Source organism: Lepisma saccharinum, chromosome 14 (assembly GCF_977018435.1).
Source record: "Lepisma saccharinum chromosome 14, izLepSacc3.1, whole genome shotgun sequence".
NCBI classification, from domain to species: Eukaryota; Metazoa; Arthropoda; class Insecta; order Zygentoma; family Lepismatidae; genus Lepisma; species Lepisma saccharinum.
In genome coordinates this window covers 30,520,214-30,544,503 of record NC_139242.1, presented here as the reverse complement: position 1 = coordinate 30,544,503, position 24,290 = coordinate 30,520,214, and the positions used below count along the sequence as shown (strand labels likewise).

At 38.5% G+C, this 24,290-nt stretch overlaps 1 protein-coding gene across 2 annotated transcripts in view; it reads right to left on the bottom strand.

Annotated features, from left to right (window-relative positions):
- Positions 1–1,136: 1,136 nt before the first annotated feature.
- Positions 1,137–24,290, bottom strand: part of LOC145998767 (uncharacterized) — a 180,049-nt gene continuing 156,895 nt past the window's right edge. The window contains exons 3-6 of one of the 2 annotated variants that reach the window (XM_083135341.1): positions 14,027–14,243; positions 8,626–8,754; positions 6,079–6,123; positions 1,137–3,628 (exon numbers count right to left, since the gene is read on the bottom strand). In XM_083135341.1, the coding sequence (XP_082991467.1) occupies positions 2,580–3,628; positions 6,079–6,123; positions 8,626–8,754; positions 14,027–14,243 (1,440 nt within the window). In that variant the 3' untranslated portion in view covers positions 1,137–2,579. The remainder of the gene's footprint in view (positions 3,629–6,078; positions 6,124–8,625; positions 8,755–14,026; positions 14,244–24,290) is intronic. The other variant, XM_083135342.1, reaches the window with a different exon arrangement.

The window sequence follows — 24,290 nt, the reverse complement described above, 5'->3', positions numbered from 1 at the left end:
TCAGTCGTTGCGGAAGAAGTATGGTTGAATACACATTTGCCGAGAACACAGACATGTTGTTAATTTACAGCGAAGCTGGGCGTCTGTATGCAGAGCATTTTGCTCATCTTGTCACTCCATCACATACCATTTTTGCCCAATTAGATGATGATGGAGATGTGAAATTATGTGATCTTGTCATCTATGTAGTATCAAAATGGCATGTTTCCGAACATGGTTTCTTTATCAAAACTTGATCTACTAAGTCCCCTGTACAACCCCCAGAAGTGTGTAATAGGAATTCTGAATCACCCTGTACAGTTACATGAAAGGGCTGGTGGGGTCAAGTTTGACCTCGATCAAGAAAATCACTGAAATGTACAAAAACAGTAATTGACAAAAGCATAAAATTTTTATGCTGGCCTATGGGACAGTTGTCATGACAAAATCACGAATTTTGGTGTCATGGTGAGGTAAAATTTTAAAAAAATACAAACAAAATATGATAGCTGGGGTCAAATTTGATCCCACCCAGCCTTTCTAGGCTTAATATGAGTTGCAATTTTTCACCTTTACGGAGAAGATTCCCAGAGCCAATAATTCATGTATAATTCCTGGAATTCAAGGAAGTCCCAGTGAGTAGCCACCCTGAAAATCGGCTGTAAGAGATGACCACTTTCTGAAGACACCCAGATGCCAACCTCTTTTCCACATGATACACCCTGGGCTGCATTTTGCAGATTAACGAGGCTCTGAAATCTGGATTCACAGCAAGTACAATCCTCTGTGGGACTTACGTTGTGTCCTGCTAATGTGTGTTTGTTGTCTCTTCATCAATTTCCCTTTCATCCTCATCTTGGCGATTAGTCAAAGTGACAGAAAACAAAATAAATTCAACCACGAAGAACAAAATGTAAAATCATTTGAACCCAGCAACATTGCATTTTGTTTACTATATATGCATAGTAGATCTTATTTAAATTTTCTTATGTATATTGGTTGTCAGGCCAGCTTTTTTTATTATTGTCTTCTGGTGTTGAATCTGTCCGACATACACCCTACGTATGTTTTTCATTTACATTTTATTAAAAAAAAAAAAATTTTATTGTGTGAAGTATATGCATAGTACATTTTGTCCATGAATAATAAAGACTCAATCTGACTAAAATAAAATGTTTCTTTATTCCAAAGTTACATGTGATAAAAACCATATTTACAATATGAAAATGCAATATACAAGATGAGAAGTATAAACCCATATTAAGTCATCGTCATCTTCAGTTTTATGAAGTACTTCTAACAATGCATAGACTCCTTAACAATGCACACTCGGACATCTTTGCATTCTGTACAATATTCATTACTTGCCAAATCAACACTTCAAATAGTGGTAAAGAGAGACACATTTTATGAAAAAACGTTCAGATACAATCTGTTTTGTTTCGTCTGTCTTTAATTCAGTAGACACGTCATTGAAGAACTTTGCATTCTTTAAAACATTTACATAAATCAATTACCTCTTCTTGCATATCATACAGTAAACTTACTTTATATTTAACTTCTTGGGCTAGAAATGAGCTGATATATTCAATTGTTTAACACTAGATATGTTTGTTTAAGGCTAGTCTGTAGTCTCCTACCATATATGAAGTTCAGTTGTGATATTTGCTGAACCTGCAATTGTTTGCCTGGCATATGTACATGATTTTGTTCTACATACGAAAGATGGAAAAATGTTTACAAGACTAGATCACATGCAGTTTGGATGATATCTAAGCCATTACGCATTGTGTCCATGGGACCAATCTGACTCTGTGTTTAATTGCGTTGATAGTGTTTACTACGTAAATTTTTCTGGCACATTATATTTTACATTTTGTTTGATAATTTGCCATTTTTTTGTTGATTTGATTCATGAATAATTGTAGTTATCAAATAGTAAATTTAAGTACAAGTTTGATACAAGTTATACTCTTCATATATTTGTTAATTTTATCATATTCAATTATGTTACCCTCAATAATGGATTTGAAAACTGTAGAGTAGGATGCATAAGTATTACCAAATTGTCGGTCACTATTTTTATTCTTTGTTTTACGTAACAAGGGCTTTAAGGGTTGAAACAAAATTCCAAAACAACATCTGCACCAGCACCCATAAAAATCTATTCCTTTAAAACATGTAGGATGCAAGAGAATAGTTAATGAAATTAGTCATGGACAATTTGACATGCAATACTTATACATCCCACTACTTGTGAGGCCATGAATTAAATGCTTTTTACTCCTGATACGATACATATATACAATAATTGGAACAGGTTTAATATGAAGACTGGAGAGTTGTAAAGCATAAATAATTCAGCCTAGATGTAGATATGCAGTCTTGGGAAATACAGTAAAATGAAGGAATGGTGTATTGTGGTGCTTTAGTGTGTTGTGATAACAAGGAAAAAGTAACGTGTGATAGACCTATTTTCTCCATGTGCTTTAAATCAAGTTTTGAAAATATTCCTTTGATTGTATGCTTGAAAGAGCAGTTTTATGTTCTTGATACGGGCTAGAAAATTGTCTTAACACTTTTTTTCACTGTACACATGCTTAGATAAAATCTGAAACAAATACTTTTTTGAAGTCAGGTTCACTATTAGTAAATTCTTTGCCGTGGCGACAAAGGTCGCCATTGTCCATGTATGACACACCTTCTTGGTTGAGTACACTGTACAAGGATTCCATGGAAAGTACACCCCCACTGAGCTTGTGGTACCGTGGTGTCATGTTACTATTGCGTTTCTTGTATGCATGATGTGACGACCTTCTTGGTGGAGGTGGCGGAGGTGTTCTCCCATGACGATGCCGCCGTTTGTGGTGGTTGTTCCTGGGAAGTAACACGGAAGAACGTATGTGCTCTTTGCTAAACGTGCTGGAGTCCACATCACATTCGTTAATGGAGTTAAGGTGGATTTCGCTCGATGAATTGCTTTGCTTGCTACTGGGTTTGCGTTTGAGTTCCGGTTTCCTGTTGCCTTCGTTATGTAGGTACATACGGTATACATTTAGAATTGATTCGCTCTTCATTGGCATTACGAAGTTGTCGCCTTCTCCAAAATCGTCTTTTTCTAGCAAATCCAGATCGTTCATGGACAGTGATGCCATCAACTTCCTTTTCAGTGTGTTGTCGTGGTTGGCAGTCTCTGCTGGTTGTTGTGGTTGAGCCTGTTGTCGTCTTGTTGATAGTCGTCTGGTTGGCAGCAGTGATGAGGCAGACAGGTTGACTTCGGCGGTTGTGTCACTAAGCGTAGAGGTTAGGGATGAATGAGCAGAATCAGCTTGCGATGAAGCAGCGGCGGCAGCAGCTACTGATTTACCATCGTGGAACTCGAAGTCGTCATTTGCTGCTGTCGTAACTGAGCAGCAACGTGAGAGGTCTTCGAAACTGGAAAGTGTTCCTATGGTGTCTGAAAGTGTTGCGTATATTGGTTCATCATCCTGATAACCCTTGCTGTCTGATGGGACTTTTGTTAGCGGATCCGAGTAGAGAGGTTCTGGACTTGTCGCATTAATCCACTCCGGTGTTCTAGGACTAGCGAACACATTACGTATTTCTCTAGCTCCTATTCCCATATGAGTAGATTTTAGACGAGCAGCTCCTGAAAAAATTACATGCAATGTATTAAACCGATCCATAAATGTTATTAAAATGACACAATCCCTATGCATATTATTGGAACTACAACAAAATCAAAATGCAATTAACTTGGGCTAGAGAGTTTAATTACTATGCAAGAATAAGATGATTCGATTAGTTCCTTCTGTGCACACTTAAGTTTCTTTCAACTGTTTTTGTAGTTGGAGTGTAAGAGTTGTGTAAAGGCATGTATGCAGGAGTACGATCAGAGTGGAAACTTGTTCTTTAATTTGCCCAGAAAGACCAAATGTAATACAATTAAACTATAATTACAATTACTAGGTATGGATCAAAATGAATTTTTTGCTGATGCTGATAAAAAAAGTTACAAATATCGATAACCAATATTCTACTAATTCTGTAGAAAAGGCACAGTGAATATTAGGGCAGCACAGAAGTGGTTCAAGCGATTCTCATCTGGGGACATGAGTGTGGAAGACAAGCCCCAATGTGGGAGACTGGGTGCCATGGATGCAGATGCCCTGCTACACCATGTGACAGCCGGTGCAAGTATCAGTACATGACAGGTTGTATTGTCCCAAAGCACCATGGTTCACTCTCTTCACCAAATGGGTTTTGTCTCTCGATGGCCTCGACTTGTTCCTCACGAGTTGGCACCACAACAGGCTGAATGACAAGTTCCATCTGTCAACAATTGCTTCAAAATTCATGGGACGACAGGTTTTGGCATCGAATTGTCACAGGTGACGAAAAGTGGATCTTTCTATGCAGTGGTTGCGGCCACGGCAAGAAACAATGCCACTTGTTCAAAGGGGATGGTTTTGAAAAGAAGGTCATGTTGTGCATTTGGAGGAATATTGATGGTCCAGTGTTCTGGGAACTCGCTCGTACCAGACGGTCAAGCTATCAATAAGAACCTTTATGCTGTACAACTGCAGCGGGTCCATGATGCTATGCTCCAGAAATACCCAACATTGATGCATTGGAAGAGAGCCTTGTTGCAGGTCGATAACGCTCCATGTCACCGGTCATGAATTGTTACCCAGAAACTGCAGGACCTGGAAGGAATTGGCAGTGTTGCTTCATCCCCCGTACAGTCCTGATCTCGAACCATCCGATTACTATTTGTTTCGCTCTCTCGGGCATTTTCTGCAAGGACAACAATTCAACACACTGGATGCTGTGGAAACAGGGGTGCACGAGTTTATGGCCTCGAAATCAGTCGAACTATATTGTCATGGGATCGTGGCTCACGGAATGCTGGCAGAAGACCATACAACATAATGGCCTATACTTTGCTGAATAAGTCCGATGTCACGCCTTGTGTCTCCAGTCTCAATGTCCATATGCAAAAACTAACAAACTTTTGATTCACACTGGTACCTTGCTCTACAACATTGTAATGGCTACGCAACATACATTGTTAAACCAAACATGACTTGTATTAGTTTTGTTATGTATCATATAAGCTAATTGAAAAGCTCCCAATGCATAGTACAAAATACACAGAAATATTGCATAAATAATGTGCTGGCCAACATGTTATTTCCAATCTAACACTGGCATGTGACAAACTTTATATAGGTTCTGTATATTTACAGGACAGGTTTAATCACCACCACCATGCTATACTAGTTGCAGTCTAAATGCTTGTAAATCAAGAAAATTCGTTTTTAAAAAGTGCACACTATAATGCTTTAGGCAGTTCTGATGTAATAAAAAATCACATAAAATCCTCACTGAAGCATATCCCTTGTGGTGCTTTTATATGAGTCAAGGTATTATTCATATTAAATCCTAAGTACAAGACTGAGTTTTGTATCAATATTAACAATTATGTTTTGTTTCACTTGACTTGAAAAATAGTTAACTTGCCAAAATATATTTTACTTAAACAACATTCCTTCAACCTATATGAGAGAGTGGTCAATGTAAACAAGTTCAAATTCTGGGTAAGGCTGCATCATTCTATTCATTGCATCCTCCGTTCTCATTTTTTGCAATTAACCCAAGAAGTAGCAAAGAGATTTAGAATTACGGAAACAGCAAGAGAGTTAAAACCAATATTTCATTTTACTTCTTGGAAAAGTGTAACAAGTGGTACACACACACACGCTTGTATAATTCGTAATCATTATTCACCCTTTTTCTTTGCATTTCACTACTTACTCTCAAAACCATTTCACTTCCATATGTTGATAAAACACACATGTAGTTCAGCTATTCTTTTTTCATATCGATAGTGTCTTGCATATCTGTCTGTACAAACCTACAAACTAAAAAAAAAAAAAAAAAACTTCCCTTTGTGTATTTTTCAGATGGCACTTTTGATGTATTTTTTATTGATTTCAAAGTTATATATACATTCTATGTATTGCCATAGGTCATAAAATTTCGTCTGTGGACTCCTACATAAAAACATTCTTTACAACATAAAACCTGATGACTCACCATATTTCATAGGACGGTTAATACAAATTGGGACACACTGGGCATCTAGAAATAAGCAAACAAAATTTCAGAGCACTAGTTTTTGGCAAAACATTCCTAAGTATATACAAAATACAATAATGTATTTATTTTACATGGATGATTGTATATTTCAATTCAACTTTGTAAATTATAGATTCAGAACAGTGATTCCCAACCAGGGTGCAGCGAGATATTTTAGGGAGAAAAGAAAAAATATTAGGAAGTAGGCCAAAGAAATATTAAGTCAAATTAATTACTCTCTAGAAAATCAGACATTTAATGAAGTGCTACTACGTGATTATTGGTGTTTGGAACTGTATTATTTGGCAGATATTTTAGATAAGCTAAATGAACTGAATGTTTCAATTCAGGGGTGACAGGAAACAATAATTTCCTCAAGCAATAAAACCTAAATTTTTAAGAAAAAGCATTGGTTATTGCAAGTCTACAGTTCAGAAAGGAGATCTATCAAACTTTCCATCTCTTCTTAATTTGTTCCTCTTTTCAACTTCATATTTGTGCGAGCAAGCCTTCTCTGTTATGGTAATAATAAAATCCAAAGCAAGAAATAGACTGCATAACTGTGAGGATAACATGCGTGTTTCATTGTCAACTGTAAGACCTGATATCAATCATTTGTGCTCTGAGCATCAATCGCAAGTCTCGCATTAATAAAATTAAACTCTTGAGCGATTGCCATTGTATTAAACTATTCTATTCTGATGTTTGTTCCTTATATTATCTTTCAAGAAATGACTAACTTTAGTACTGGAGTAGGTATTTATTTTACAATAAATTTAACTTGCTCCTGATAACATATTCCACTTCGATCTAAGATTAAAATTTTTTAAAAAATTCTAACGAGGGTGCCCCAAGTTTTAAATGTCATTCTCAAGGGTGCCGCGAACGTAAAAAGTTGGGAATCCCTGATTTAGAAAATGTAAATAAGAAGAGTATATGGAAGGAAGAAAAAGATTTACATATTTGTGACAGCATGTTGAAGTATCAGACTTCTTTACCTAGCAGTATTTATGAAGATGCAATGATATTTTTACAACGTTCAAGCTGAAGGAAGTATGTAAAACTGGAGTTGACTGAGAGAAAGTACTGATACGAAAAAGAAAATAACTCTGTGTATAATTTAAGATGTATGAATATTTGCAGTTATATCATGGTGCACAAATTTTTTGAAGGCACCACATGCTTAAGTATTAATTTTCTTACATGGATAGACTTAAAAATTTACAGTGGTTTAAGAATATGCACCACCATACAAGTACATACAGTAAAATAGAAGTATTTGCATGTTTTTTCTACTTTTTACCTGGCAGTTACCACCCATTCCCTGTACTTTTCACCACCCCTCACTAAAAATATGACCTTGTTGAATATTTATGGTTTTAACAAGGAAAAATAAGCTAATTTTTTAAATACCTTAAATATTCTGTTACAGAACAAGTTTATTGTAGGTATGAATTTATTTAATACCTACATAATGATTTAAAAAAATAATAGTAATAGCTTAAATTGCTACATGATTTTGCAGTACACTTATTATGTTATGCAGCAATAACTTCAATTATTTTTTGTCTACACAAATCCAACTGTCTTCAAATCAAATAGCTACGCTTATATAATCAAAGATAAGGTCTTGACTCTACTGAAGGAAATGCTTCACTTGGCGCCCCTGTACACATGCACTAAAATTAGAAAATTAAAATTTTAAAATAGCAAGAAGTGTTTTAGAAATGAAGAAGCAATAAGATAGCAAAACTTCACAGTTTTTGAAAAGATTGGTCAAATGTCGCACTGGCAAGTGGTATTGAGTGAAGCAGGATATAAGATAGAAGAAATTCTATGAAACAGATAGGCAGAGTAATAGGTACATTTAGAAAACGAAGAATTATTCTTCAAAACCAGCTCCCCAAGCTTAGATAGAATTAACAGCAACATGTAATAAGCAATTTGAATTCTATTCAGCTGCATTCATGCAAGGAAGTTTAGTGCCCAAGCAAAACTTTGCATTAGCATGAACAGGAATGCAATCAATTACAGGAGATATCAAGTGACGTCATTTTGATTTATGGCAAATTAATTTGTGATCATTTCTACCTGGAAAAGAAACCAATATTTTATGGTACCTGGTGTGCGATTCAGATGTTTCAATTTGCAATAAAGCATCAAGTGGCATGCACTGAAACAGCCCGAAGCAACTGTCACTTGTGTATGTAAGAAAGCATATGTGTAGACGACAAAAAACATTTTACTAGAACCAGCACAGTTGTCAAACAATTTCCCTTGAAGGTTTATTCAGACTGGAGTACAGAATATGTTTCCAAACCTGGTTTCGCTATTAATATTTCCCCTGCACGTATTCATTTAAGAATAAGGAAGGGAAAAAAAAAAAAACAAGTTCAATTGTGTTTTGATGCATGAGAGCTTCTCTGAATTTGAAATGTAAGCATCAATGTTGCCAAACCAGTTTGGGGATTGTTATTTTATTATAAGTAATGGCTTGTGACTCACCTTGCCCCCTGCGGTAGTTGTGGATAATTGGCAACCCACCATCCACGCTGGTAAAGAGAGACCCATTCGTCAATGGAAACTTCACTTCTTGAATGTCCTGACCATACAGTCGAAATCTAACGTCTGACCCTGGAAAGAAAATAAGTAAAATAAATTATCAAGGAATGTCATACTGAAAGAGATAACAATTATACTTGATGTTTTGGACCCACAAAGGCTTTGCTTTCTAATAAAGTGAGCATAAGTAAACCTTTTTGTGAATTGTTACTGATGGGGAACATTTATAATAGTGCATCTAGCACAAGAATGACATAAAGTGATTGAGGATATGTAATGGGTAGATTTACACATGAAAATTTGGGTAATGAATTCTGAATTCAAGGTTTGAGTTAATGAATTTAGAATTAAGTCGTATTTTGAATCTCAGCGAATGTGGACTTGTAGAACTTCAGATTCGAAAGATATTACCAATAACTAATGCTTATACACTAGTCAAAATAATTAGAGGAACACTATTGTCATTGCGAAAATCAGAAAACATTCGACGGTTACAGATAGAAACTATGTTGCACATTGATTGTTCATGGTTTGTGTACATAAATCATCAACCAAACAAATTTTTCGTGCGCCCATGAATGAGGGAGAAAAAAACCGAGCAAAATCAAAGTGGCCGTTCAGGAAAGGTCCATACGTGAAGCACGGTCTAGGGGCGTATTTTTGTGTACACGTTTCTGTGGTGTGTGTACAACTAGTCAGTCATCAGAAGGCATCTGAGCGAGGTTGACGTGGCCCGAGCAGTTACAATGCTAGAAGGGGGGAGGTCTATCAGAACAGTGACGGCTGAGTTTAATGTGGCCTCTTCTGTGATCGACAGAGCTTACAAGAGGTACAGAGAAACTGGCAGTTACAAAAGAAGACCAGGGCAAGGTCGAAAACGGAAGACGACAGCACGAGAGGACCGTTATTTGAAACATTGTGCTCTTCGACACCGCACTGCAACTGCTCAGGATCATAAAAATGATTTCCGGGCCGCTACTGGAGTAAATGTAAGTAGTCAGGCTGTAAGAAATAGGCTTCCGGAAGTGGATCTGCGATCAAGCAGGCCCCTACAGACAATAAGATTTGAGGCTGAGCATAGCAGAAGACGAGTAGTGTTTGCTCAAGAGCACATAAAGTGGCAACTTCGTCATTGGAGGAATCATAGGCGTAGCTACGGGGTGTGCCGGGTGTGCCTAGGCACACCCTAATTGGCTGCTTTATCAAAGAGAATTAAAGACAGATATTTCAATAAGAGAGAAAATAAGCGGCAGTTTGTAAGAAGTTGAAAATGTCATTACTTGGTACAAACGTGTGCATTATCGCTGATGAAACGGGTGTCTATAGATTTTCGATTTTTTGATGTCATTGGAGAAAGAAGATATTTACTGCATTCTACTCTGTACTGCAGCGCCTTTCGTCTATACATTGTCACAAGCTACACGTGTGAGAGAGAGCTTCCTCCAAGCTTACCCAAGTTAAAACTAAATTAAGAGCAACTCAGAAGCAGGATAGATTGGAAGCCCTGCTCTTGCTATTTGTGGAACAGAAAGAAAGCTTCGTCTATTGATGTAAATAAAATTATTGACGAGTTTAAGAACATTGTACCTTTTGACAGACGTCTGTTGTTATAGATGACGTGTATTTTGATGTATATGTTTGTAACATTTATGAGCATTTTGTGTGTGTGTATTTTCTATGCAATTTGATTTTTTTCTACTACATATATTCAGAAATTTTCAACACTGTCATTTAGTGAATTTATATTCCTTTACAAACATCAGTGCAGTTAAAGGGCCAAGTGATTGTATTGCAAAATATGCTATTAAAAAGGTACCAGACCTCATTTTTTTTTCTTTGTGCACACCCAAATATAAAGTTCTAGCTACGCCTATGGGAGGAATGTATTGAAGACTAAAATTGGTAAACTCTGTAAGTGCCACAATAATTCAAACACCGTTTTCCACGTTAAACTGTGAAATGTGCCATGCTTTATAATGTGGTAAACGTGAAATGTGGCTAGTAGCACTCTAAGTAGTTCAAAGGGCGCGTTCTTACGGGCTGATGTGCGGAACGATGCGATTTCCCAACACTTTCGCTTTTGGCACTTACAACGTTTACCAGTTTTAGTCCTCTTATTGTTTACCGACGAGTCTCGTGTCCGCCTAACAAACTGTGATGGACGGGTGCGTGTTTATCGTCGCACTGGCGAGCGGCTTACAAATGCTGAAGTCCTAGAACGACAGATTTGGAGCCGGCTCGATAACGGTCTGGAGTGGCATCAGTTTAGACAACAGAACGGACCTTGTCACCATCATAGGCCGACTCAATGCAGACAGGTACATTGCGGAGGTTGTGCTGGATCATGTGATGCCTATTGCAGTTGGTGGAGGCCCAGAGTTTCTGCTGCAACGCGATAATGCTACGGCACATACTGCAGTGGCCACAAGGAATGTCCTACACCACCTCGATATTCGGACAATGGGTTGGCCTGCCAACAACCCAGATTTAAACCCGATTGAACACATCTGGGATATCTTGGATAGAAGAGTCCGCAACCGCCCAAGAGTCCCCAGACCCTACAGGAACTGGAAGTGGCTCTTCACAAGGAATGGAACAACTTTCCTCATGGGACATCAGAAGCATGCGTCGAAGATGTGCGGCAGTATTAGTGGCAAATGGTGGTCATACTTACGTACAAAGTACTAAAATAGTGTTTCATCAAGAAGTAGCGTCTCATTGTAAGGACGTTTCAGTTTGGTTTAGCACCATGGCACACACTTTCATTTGTAATTGGAATACTTCAAGTGGCAAGTAAATTACATTTCTGTTCGTTGACAATAAAAGATTGGTGTACTAGAATGTACTTGTGTTTTCCCTTACAACGAAATAGTTTATGAAATATATCACGTTCAAAAGGTGTCCCTCTAATTGTTTTGACTAGTGTATATTGTACCATAGAGACTAGCGTACGCAGGATTTTTTTCAGAGGGGCTGGAATTATAAAGCTGCGTTATAGAGGGGCGGGATACACAATAAAGTATTTTGTAATACCCATTTTTAACCTTCATTTTAAAAGTTGTTCAAAAATGATACTCTGGAGTAATTTAAAAGGAGATTTGCATTTACCACTTTGATTCATTGCTGCTTCCATTTGGGAAAAAAATATATATATCGAAATTTCAGATGAGGCTGTAGCCCCATGAGCTTTCCCCTGCGGGCCCCAGTGATCCTAGATGGCTGAGGACATATTGTCTGATTTTTATGATTTATGTAGTCTGCCACAACCACAATATTTACATTAATTTTGATTGACATGTTTTCAAAATGAATGAAATTTTGGAACAGTCTCAGTATGTGAACCACTGCTTTCTGTAATGTTAAAAACTCAATCAATTTGTAAATTTTATGGCAAACAAGGAAGCCAACTCATGAAGTGGTGTCACTGCAGCTCAAAAGTTTAATGTCAAGAAATGCAGTGTGTAGTGAACTGCATGGACGTCCGCAGGATTCTTTCCAGGGAGGGGCAAGGAAGGTATTTTTTTCCAGGGGGGGCAAACGAAGGCAAATTTCCCCCCAAAATAGTATTGTTCCCTAAAAAAAACATTGCTTAAATTTGAATTTATGGTGTTCATGCAATAATTAACACATATTATTGTGGCTAAAATGAAATTATATGTGTGAAATACATATTTTTTGCTTGACTTTCATTTCCCAGGGGGGCCACGGCCCCCCTTGCCCCCCCTTCCGGACGCCCATGTTGAACTGTGGTGAATGGGTGATACCAATTCCATGCCTAGAATTTTTTAGAAATTTCGTCAAAGTGAGTTGTGGTGGTGGTTGCGGGAAGGATATAGTTAATATTTTTGCACTCCATATGACTCTCTCTCTCTGTACTGAATTTTTCATTGTTCATCATTGTGATGGACAAAGCTGTCTTTAAATCCATTTAACATTTGTTCAAACTTCATGTATTATGCGCATCCAGAAAGTAAGTTTCCCTGGGGTCGTGCACAAAAAGGAATCATTATTTCATTCAGTGATTTATTGTCACAGATACAGCACTTGCCAATATAATTCCCGCCGGAATTCAGGCACTTGTCATAGCGTGGGACCAACTTCTGTATACCTGCGTCGTAGAAGTCCGCCACCTGGGCGCCGAACCACTGTGTGACAGCCGTCTGAACCTCTTCGTCGCTGTGAAAATGTTGACCGGACAGGAACTTTTTCAGGTGCAAGAACAGGTGGTAATCACTGGGAGCGAGATCCGGGCTGTACGATGGATGATCGAACACCTCCCAACCGAACCTGTCCAAAAGGGCTCCAGTGCGCCTAGCCATATGCGGCTTCGCATTGTCGTGCAGCAAGATCACCCCGGCACTGAGCTTACCGCGTCGCTTATTCTGAATGGCTCGTCGCAATGTCCCCAGTGTTTCACAGTAACGGTTAGAGTTCACAGTCTCACCTCTGGGCAGAAACTCGATGAGCAGAATGCCTTGTCTGTTCCAGAGCACCGTGCACATCACTTTTCGCGCCTACACAGTCTGTTTAAACTTCGTCCTGCATGGAGATCCACTGTGACGCCAATGCATGGACTGCTGCTTGCTTTCTGGGGTGTTGTATGCAACCCACGTTTCATCCCCTGTGATGACCCGGTTGAGAAAATCATCATCATTATGGTAACGCTGCAGAAATGTCAGCACCGTGACCATGCGTTTTCCTTTGTGTTCGGGCGTCAGTTGTTTCGGCAGCCACCGAATGTATTTCCAATGATAACAACGTGGCATTTCTTAACAAAGCCGAGTACATGCACATGTTTGGATTTGTAACTTTGAAAATCGAGCAGAAATATTTTGGAGATGTGAGCAGATGTGGGATCATCCTGAGCAGTGATAGAAAAAAAAATCTTTGGTTTTCCAAGAATGTTGTGTGAACATTCTTCGGTGGTGACTGTTACATATTCAGTGAGGGATTTTTGCCTTTTCCGTTATCAGGGCCACAAGGAAAAGGACAAAAGAAAAATCGTGAAAGAACTTGATGTGTCACAGACAAACTTAGAGATTTTCTTCTGTCGAAGCAGTTTGTATGTTTGAGAAACCTGTGGTCTGGTGCTATTCATTGTTGGGGCATTCCACGAAAAATGTTACTGCTCCATGTAATAACAAAATTAATCAATCTGAGAATTATTATAGATTTTAATTTCATTAAGGTTCAAATGTTTGTAAATGCAAATGTCTGTAGAGAAAACAGATGGAGTTCTGCACCCACTGCACGCTTATGGAGGCAACACAGTACAATTAGAGTTTTAAAGTACTTACACAATGAAATAATAATATTAAATAATTCACTTTAAAACATAACTTACCTGGAGCTGGTGGTGGAGGGACTTGTGGAGGCGTCTTTTGTGAATCTAATGATTGTCTGCTGTACACACGAACGACCCAAGGAGCAAAGTTAGTATCCACCAGCGCCAACACAGCTGGCAACATTGAATCCTGAACCAAACTTGCCCAAAGAGCCAAACTACCGAAGGGCCAATTAGGAAGCCTGTCAGGGAAGAAAGTCCCAACCAGGGTAACGCCCTGAAAAGAAGAAAATAACAATTTACAATCGTTGATAAAACAAAAACTCAATTAGCACTAAAAAATAAATAAGGTTACATTCCTTTACCCTTAAATAATGTGTTTGTGCAAATAACACCTGCTATTTAGCCCATGTTCAAAATTTTAATTTTATGAACTTTTAGTGTAAACATTTGTTATTGATTGATTGGTTGTTTTAACTCCACTTTATGCATCGAAAGGCTAATTGGGACTGGACCTACAGTTTAAATTGGGATCCGAACCAATATGTGCCTCCACCGGTATCGAACCCGGGACCCCTTGATTACAAGGCGACGACGTTACCACTGCGCCATCGAGGAGACCCAAACATTTGTTATTGTGATCATTAATTAATATACAAAACCACAATTTACAACATTAACTCTATTTCAGAAAATAATGCATGTTTTATATTATTTGCATTCCAAAATTTGAATTGTTATATTAGTACTCGAAGTGGAAATTCCTATCTGGGGGATGCTTTGTCGAGTTTGAGGGATGGGGGATGCCTACACAAATTATTGTTTTTAACTCTTTGTGAAAAGGAAGAAAGACATAAATCATTATCTGAGGGTCTCTTAGCGCCCCTTAGCATTGCTAGGATTAATATCAGTGTTTGTAAAGTTACTTTTCAAGAATAACTGAGTTACAGTTACTAATTTTAAAATAACTTAATTATAGTCACTAGAACTTGAAGAGAAGCAGTAAGTTATTGCTGAAAATTTCATGAAAACAAGTTATACACAATCAATTATCATTTAATTGCCAAAACATAAATATACGAAGCCTTACATATATTTTACTTATGTCTCAGGTACATAATAAAGTTTTCATATATTAATATTATTACAACAAAAAGTAATATGGAAAAATACACTGAATTCTCCAAATGCACTTAGGAAAGACGCCCCTTTCACCTTAGTACCCTGAGAATACATAGTTAGAAATAGGGTTACCAAATTTTGCTTTTCCACCGTGTTATAAATTTTCAACTTAACAATTTAAGTGTCATAAATAACGTTGCTTTATTGAAACAGGGACGACCTATTCTGTCGAAATCCTGTTCATAACGAAACACTTCGTAAGGTAGTCTCAATATTCGTGAAGAACCTGCGCAAATGTGACATTTCTTATTCTTATGTTCACGTAGTGTGTGTGGGAGTCACTAAGGATGATGAAGGACCCTTCGTTTGCCCAGACTGTGATGTGTAATCCATGGTCTTCTGGTGACAAATTATGACACGTCATTTCCTTGTTTATTGGTTTGTAAATGATGTTAGTCTTGCCTTTTTGACTTTGTACACCATTAGAAACAATCTCAAACCTTAGGTAGGCCATATTGAGTTTAGGTACCTTACTTGTACCGTAGTAAGTTGTTACTTACAAACATTGGTTAATATTCTGAAACAAAAGAAAAGCTAATGTCTTATCAGGAACAGAAAGTAGGCGTCAACTTGAACGACCCAAAATTTGTTTGAATGTGGCGCAGGTGATTTTATCTCTCTCCTCACGCGATTTTAGCACGCATTTATAACGGGATGGAATATTAAGTTGGTGGTTGCTAACGAAAATGCACGTGACATTAATAATTGTGAGGCGTTAATTAGGCTGGTCTTCCGCCACCTTTCCTGCCATCTGTTTCTCTATGTTCCTACAGAGAACTAATTATTACAAAGGTTGGCTGAAATATATTTTCGTCGTGACTGGGGGGCTGGTCAGGATTGATGACTACATGAACATCTTTTCACGCCATCTTCAATGTTGTTTATTTACGAAAAAGAGAGAATATTTCATGCAATTGCTTAATGAATTCAGAGTTTGTCTTATTGTGACATCTAACAAAGTTTTGGTAACACTTTACTATACCGGAGACGGATTTCTTCAAATTTACAGGAGAAAGTACTTACGCAATCATATTCTGTAGCGTTGTTGATGTTCGGGGATGTAGTTTTGATCCATTTTAATGCGAATGCATGTGGTTTTCTACGAAAATCTATTTCCGACGTGCTATTGCTGCTGCCGCCATTTGCTTTCTGCACGAGAGCACAATACGCGCTATTGCTGTTGCTACAAGCTGATGTTGTCCGTATATGCTAAATTGAACGAAAGGAGTGCTAATGGAACCTAACCTAACAGGCCTAACCTAACCTAGTAGGCATACCTCGTCCCCGTGATGGTTCGTGGGGCTATCGTGAATTTTTGGGCTAACGTCAACGGTTTTTGGGGCTACCCGTGGATGGTTTGTGGGAAATAAGGAACAACAGGAAGTACTCGTTAATGTAAGAAATAGACATTAGTTTCGTTAGAAATTCATTATTTCACCTAAAGAAATGTTCCGCAATGCAGAATAGTACGTTAGCAATGTAAAAAATTGCGAAATAAATCATTGATAGGTGTCTCCGGTATAGTAAAGTAGTACCAAAGTTGTTTTTGTTATTTGCTCGTCCATTTTCGCTTGTTGGAAGCAGTGGAGTGCTGTCCAAGAGGGGGAGTTAGTTGGGGGATCATAATCCCCCCTTTGGCCCAGTATTCCTACAAAAAAAAGAACGTCAAAGGTAGGAAAATATGGCAAAATGAGGACTGACTACTAAAAAGATATAAGTAACCCTCCTCTCCTTTTGATAGGAATTGCGACCCTTAGGCTATAGCCTAGGATAGCATAGGGGCAAATCTTCTCTGCCCCTTATATACTAACCTTCTCCTAGAGTCGTTTTCACGTTCAGAAGACACAACGGCGCTTATGGAGAAACCGCACAGTGTTGCCAATACAGCGCTAGCTCATGTCGCCGGGAAATGATGACCTTCCTTCACAATGAAGGTGTTACGTATTTTGTATATATAATGATAATTATATGTAATTATTAATATTAATATTATACTGTGAACGTTACAGTTACCCTTTTTACTATGATCCATTGCGATCACTACACACGCGAGTGTAATGCACGAATATGACACTTCAGAAATCACTTAAAAAAGTAAAAATCACTGAGAGCTCACACAACTGAAAACACTTTTTCGGGAGAGGGAAAAAGTCTAAACAGACCAAAGTAGATCTCTCACTCAAGTAAGGGGAACCTGGCACATGGGTTAGATTCAAGTTGCAACCCAAACAAACAAATGAGTTATGGCCCACGTGAACTGATAAGACGTGAATGACTCAAGCAAGGCATGTCATATTTCTATCTTGAAGCCCCATATTTTGTCACGTGTTGGAAAGCCTTTCAAAGGTTAATATGGTGTCTATGAATTTATGTGTACGTTGGAAACTGATAGGTGATCTTCATTTCAGTATTAATGTCGACAGTAATGTAAACGAAAACAACGTGTATTTGCGACAGCACTAATGTTGCTCACAACAGCAGCATTGGAAATAATTGTCAATTATTAAATTTAAGTAATTTCAATTCTATTATAACAAACTGCATGAAGTTCATATTTTTTCTGAATGGAAATAAAATAACAACTCGAAAACTTGGTGGTGATAGCCGGAATGCTGCGGTGAGTCGGCTCAAGATGGCCAGACAACGTCTCCTTACTTCGCGCGCGGTTCGGGTTAAAAAGAAACCCCAAATGCATGGAAGTAATATTTCTGGGAACCTTTGAGTGGTTATAAAAAATAATTTCATTATTTTCTCCACAACTTTGTCGCTGGAAGTTTTTACTTGGAATTACAGAACAAAAAATGGCCAGCGACGACATTTTCTACTGCACGAATATAAAAAATCTCCACATACTTTATTTGAATATTTTTTAATGCGAATATGCTTTAAAGTATTGATAAATTCTGAGTACCACCATCACCTATGACAATTAAAAAACAGTGTCAATTTTTTTCATAATGAATGCTTCAATTTTACGGCATGTTTCAACGTTAGGAATGAAAACAATGTAAAAATTGTGTTTTCACGGAAAATTTGCGTTTTTAATTTATCTAAAATTATGTAAGCAAGTTACCAGTTTTTTGTGTTCACCATCGTATTCTCTACAAAATTTCCTGCAAAACTGCAGGTAAATTTGTAAATCCAGAAATTTCACAACAGCGCGCTCGTATTTTCCATAAGAAAAGCATTGCCCATAAGAGCCCATTGTGTCTTCTGAACGTGAAAACGACTCTAGAATACACACCCTGAAATTAAGATGACAATAGATGAGTGGAATCACGTTTGGAGGAATATCTGCGCATATAAAGCTTAGATTGTTCGCAGTCAGGTCATTTCTTAAGTGTTGTACAGGCACCAGGACTTATATCGTAAACCACCCGTGGAAAGTGACAAATGAATTTCATTAACCGTTGTTTTCTTGATTCGAGTAATATATTTTTATTTTCTTTCGAAAGCCTTTGTTTCGCTGCCAGAGTCATTTTACTTTTCCTTGCCGCTCTTCGCGTGCATTGTTACTCGTGGGAAGAAATTCGAGTGTGGGTCATACGTGAAACTTTTTTATGTGAGAACCCAGAACGCACAGATCCTGATGTTTATGCAAACCATATCGTCGTAAATGTGTGTTACTGGGGAAAAAAGGCATGGCCTTTTGCATTAGCATAGAAAGTAACGCTTTGGAAAAGGACATCAGTCTGCACATTTCGTGACCGTCTCACTCGAGCTTGGTTCAGGTCGTAGGGGCACGAAGAAAGGGGGAGAGGTTCGAGAGAGTATGGAAGAAACCTCGGTTTTAATTTCCGCACCCTCAAAATTTCCTGTCAATAGGTGAGTTTCACGTGACGTAATAGCACGCTGGGCCGCCTTTTCACGAGCCGACTTGTACCCAAGAAACAAGATGAAAATTAGTTCTGTCTGTGCCATGCCAGGAACGTTGAGTACCCTCTGGAAATAGCACTACAACTTCCTCACATGTATAGCCAACGGCAAATATAACAATAGGCAAATTGTCCGTCGCTATTTGCATTAATTTTTATCCTATATCCTGTGTTGTTTTAAGGAATGGAATTCTGTTGATTCGAAGCAGGTGTTGGCCTCTGCTTATTGACTTTTTTTTATTTCAATTCATCATTTCATCACATGGAAAACATACTGAATGAAAATGGCGATAGAGAATTCGCCTACTGTTTCTTTTGCCGTTGAGTGTACAGTGGGATGCATACGTATTACCAATCAAATTGTCCATCACCTTGTTTATTCTCTTCGTTTTACGCAATGAGGGCGTCAAGAATTGAAACAAAATGCCAGACAAGCTGCTTGTAACCTTTGCACCAGTGTACATATAAATCCACTCCTTGAAACACAGGATGCAAGAGAAAAAAATAATGAAAATAGTCATGGACAATTTACCAAGCAATATTTGTGCATCGACAGAGAGATAACATTGAAAAGGCGAAGTTGTGTTGTGGTTTGGTGTGTCTTCGGAAATATACTTTTTAAAACTAGCTGACTTACAGTTAGCCTACTTGGTTCAAAAAGTAACTGACTTGCAGTTACTCATTTTAAAAAGTAACTCGGTTACAGTTACTGGTACTTGAAAAGCAACTGTAAAATACGATTATCATTATCAAGCAGCTTCGTTCAGAACAACCAGACAGAAGCAAACTTTGAAAACAAGATCCGGAAGGTGCAGAATCAATGCGAGAAAAATGGAGTCTTCAGTTCAAGACTGGAGTGTTCAACGTTGGAATAGGGGGAAAAAATCACGAGTCATTCAAATGGTAAAAAATATACACCTACGAGCTAACGGTCCGCAGCTCGAACAAGGACACCCATTCAGCTTCGTCCTGTGCTTCACACCTGTTGCACCTTAAGCATTCCACAAGGCCCTCGCACAATATCAGTTAAGGTAGGAACCTTCATCAAGTTATAAACTTGAGAGGCTTCCTCCACAAACGGAAACGTTTTATAAAATTCAAAATATATGTTGCACAATATCATTTCTTAAACAAAAATACACAGTTGATAGACCACATTACATCTTTATGTGTGTTCAGTTTGAACAGTTATGTAGGAAAGTTGAACCGTGTAGAGGCAGAAGATAATCAGATTCCAGTATCTGACTGCCTTTGGCTCTCATAAGAGGCATATACGAAGTAAAGGGAAAACCAAACCAAGGAAGATCCTGAATAGGCGAAAGTGCCTCACTAGTAAGCATTATAGGGTGTCAGGGGTAAACCGGGAAAGTACATAAATGTCAACCTCCCTTCCAGTACGCCCTGGGCTGCATTTTGCAGACTAGCGAGGCTCTGGCGACTGGACCTATGACCAGTATAATACTCTATGGGACTTCTGTCCTGTCCATATGTGTTTGCGATTGTCCCTTCATTTCTTTCATCTTATCATCATTCATCCCCCATGTTCGCAATTAGCTAAAAGTGGCAGAAGAGTGTAGTAAAATATATCGATCGGAATTAAGCATTATGATGCTCACTCGTCGACTTTATTTGCACAACTCCTCAGGCACGGATTCGATACCCAGTGGAGGCACATACTCTATCGGATCCCACTTTAAACTGTAGGTCCAGTTCCGATTACCCTATATGTACATAAAGTTGGCCTCGATTTCAAACACACAAACGGATTTAAGAGGGAGCCCCAGACTACCAGGAGGAAGAAAAACTTGCTTTAAAAGGGGCCAAAGAATTGGGAGATGGGTGGAATGTGATAAAAAAAAATATATATTAGAAAGAACTAGCCATTTGAGATAAGTTATATACAGTTCAGTAGTGGCAGAGGCTTTTACAGATTTTTCCCTATAGATAAGTAAGGTCCTTTTAGGGGAATATGGTCAATTTGGTGCCAAAATGACCACAAATTGGCCTTTTGTGGAAAAATTTTGGTGGTGAACGTGGCTTATCCACATACACCAAAACTCCCTAAAACCAGTGAAAAGTCCTCAATCCCCCTAGAATTTTTTACAAAGGTCCCAGGTATGATCATTTTGGCTTGAAATTTACCCTTACGCCCCACTAAATACGGATGGAGTTGATGTTTTTTTTAAGCCCACTTTATGCACATTAAGGCTGGACCTACAGTTTATTTGAATTTGAATTTAAAATTTTGGGTGCGTCAGCACTTAGGCTATTTTGCAGCGTCACATTATACAGGGGCCAGCCTCTTATCATTACAAATGACAACTCTAACGTTGCATAACTAAAAATCTTAAAATCTTCGGACTTATGTTAAAAGCTGAGGCTCTAAACGGACACTCAGCACACACAAGGACAAAAAACAGGACAACACACACAAAAGTATACTTGCCATAGTGCCAGTCGCCAGAGCCTCGTTAGTCTACAGTCCAGGGTGTACTACGTGGAAGTGAGGTTGACTTTTGGGCCCCTACGTGGAAGGTACCCCTTACACCCCGGACCTACAGTTTAATGTGAGATCCGAACCACTATGTGCCTCCACCGGGAATCGAACCCGGGACCAGTTGGAATGTGCATTTGGGATGAGTGAATGGGGCTTTGCGATTTCGTTACCCCTGGAGAACCTCTACATATGTAAATCATTGCCTGCAACTCCTGATTGGTTCAGCCACAGTATAATAGATTAGCTTCTTCTCAGACATAGTTGCTCCCCATTCAAATGCCGCCAAAAACACCCACAAAGTTCATTCTGACAGGTCAAAAGAGTAGACACTTCATATTCTGTCACGAAAGTTGATGCTCGGTGTCAACAACTTTGACAGTCTCCTCTGTGACTGCTGTCGAAAATATCACATCATCACAAATTAATGAAATGAATGGGGTGTAAAGCGCCAATGCAGCATTGAGAACACACACACCACTTGGCGCGAAGCAACCGGACCTAAAAAAACGAAAACCTACTGAAGCCCCCAAGGTCGTCGTTCTCAAGGTCACAACAGAAATCTCCCCCCACCTTCAAATGTGGTTGGCCGCTGCAGTCATCCGGTAAGACCATCATCCAGACAGATGGGGGCTTGTGAATCGCATTCCTGAAGGGCTCTCGACCGAAACTCCGCTTGGTGAACCACAAAAAGAAAGGTCCTTTGATGTTAACGCATTCTTCTCCCTTCCTTTCATGGGAAAAGAAAAAAGGGAATTTTTACCTGGATGAGGTGGTTCGATGCATTTACTTTACACAACCAACCGTGCCTTCCGAGAAAAATTGAATAACAAATCTGAGGACAGGTGGCAGGAACTGTGAAGTCGACTTTCTTCAGATTGAATGGTCCTAGCATTATGGTGCAGGGAGCTGAAATTTCACGCAAGTAACCAAGAAATTTGTAGGGGGTCGGGTTGAAAACTCCGCATTTCTGTTCTGATTTGGCTTGAAATGACCCGTAAGCATCGGATGCTGAATTTTACGGCATATGCTAAAGGTATTGTCTTTTGTTTGTATTTGTTTATAATGTAATCCAATTTATAACTTTTGGAGGCTGACCAGAGAGATTAGGAAGGGTCCGAAGCAAGTGAACACACATAATATCACTAATATAGCGGCGCCAAGACTTCTGAAACTCGGAAAATATGCAAACTACAGTCTTCCCGTAACTTTAACTAGCGACACTAGCGCCACTGCTCCCCTGCCAGGGTTTGAAATGCCTTTGGTGGATCTATAATAATAACGTTTATAATTAATAGGTTAATAAGATTGATAACTATGTAAATAATAATATTTTTATTAATTTAGGCAAATTACATTATAAGAATAGAGATCTAACAACACTCATTATATATCGTATGTCTAGTTAAGATCCCTAAAATCTGCGTCAAAGAAACTGTCCTACTACAGAAATTAATGTATTTTTCAATGGATTAATTATTGAATTCCAAAATGGTTGTTGGATCCAGTTGATGTGGATGAAAATCCATGTTCATTATGTTTATGGGTATTTGTATTAGCAGTAGTACACATACATTTTCGAAAACACTATCAACGCAAAGCTGCATGATCACAATTAATCCATATCTTTATGCAAGTTCTGCGAAAATGAATCAACTTAATATTGTACAAAAGTACACAAGTATTTTGCCTGTTTAACATTGGGCTTGGTCGAACTCTAAACTCCTGGATTACAATGCGACGACTTCACCACTACGTCATCGAGGAGTCATTTTACAGACTAACAAGGCTCTGGCGTCTGGACTCACTGCAAGTATAATCCTTGTTTGTGTTGTGCCCGTGTATGTTTGTGATTGTCCCTTCACAGTGACGTGCACTGAGGAGTAGCTAGTCTAGCAGAGATAGATCAATCAATCTCAAATCTCTATAATTATTTTCAAATCACAATATTTATTGTTTTGTTGAAGCCACAGTTCATATGCAACACTTTTTTTTCACGCGCTTCTCGTCCCTCGGTGCTCGCTCTTTCTCCGCCTCACAGTTCCAGGTAGAAACGGGTTTTCGAAGGGAAAGGGAAGATTTCTGCCTCTACCTCCCTTGCCCCCTCGAACCCGCTCCAATGGTTGAAAGCCCGTGCTTTCAGGTCCTCCAGTCTATCTCCTATAGGTCAGATAGGGGATTGGATTCCCTTCGCTTCCTTTGTAAATCCTCTAAAGAACTAAGGGGAAATTTTTCTGCAGTATTTATGTTCTCTGTATTTACACTACTTTTTACACGTTGTATAATATGGGATGTACTTTTATTATTTATGCAATTGGAACGTCTTATGTGCAGACAAAAATGTTAGGCCATGCTTTTTATAAAATATGGAATATATAATGATTAATTAACAAATATTAGCTCACGCTCTCTCTTGTTCTCGTTTTAGTAGTGTTTTATTTAAATATACTAATCTCTTGGCCTCCAATAAAAAAATGGATAACCTAAACAATCATAAATACGGATGTACTTATTTGGGCAAGTGAACGCGCGTTCTAATTCTTGTTGTTGGTTTCGTTTATTTTACTTCGCTTTTCTGCCACATTTGGTTATCGCGAAAATGAGGATGAGTGATGATATGATGAAACTGATGAACGGACCTCACAAAGAACAATTCAGGCCGGAATTCATGACGAGCGTGCATTCTTGTTCTTATGTGATGTACTCTGCCTGCAGTGAATAATGAAAAAATTAGAAATGAAAAATGTATCCCAGAACTCAAAAAGCCAAATGA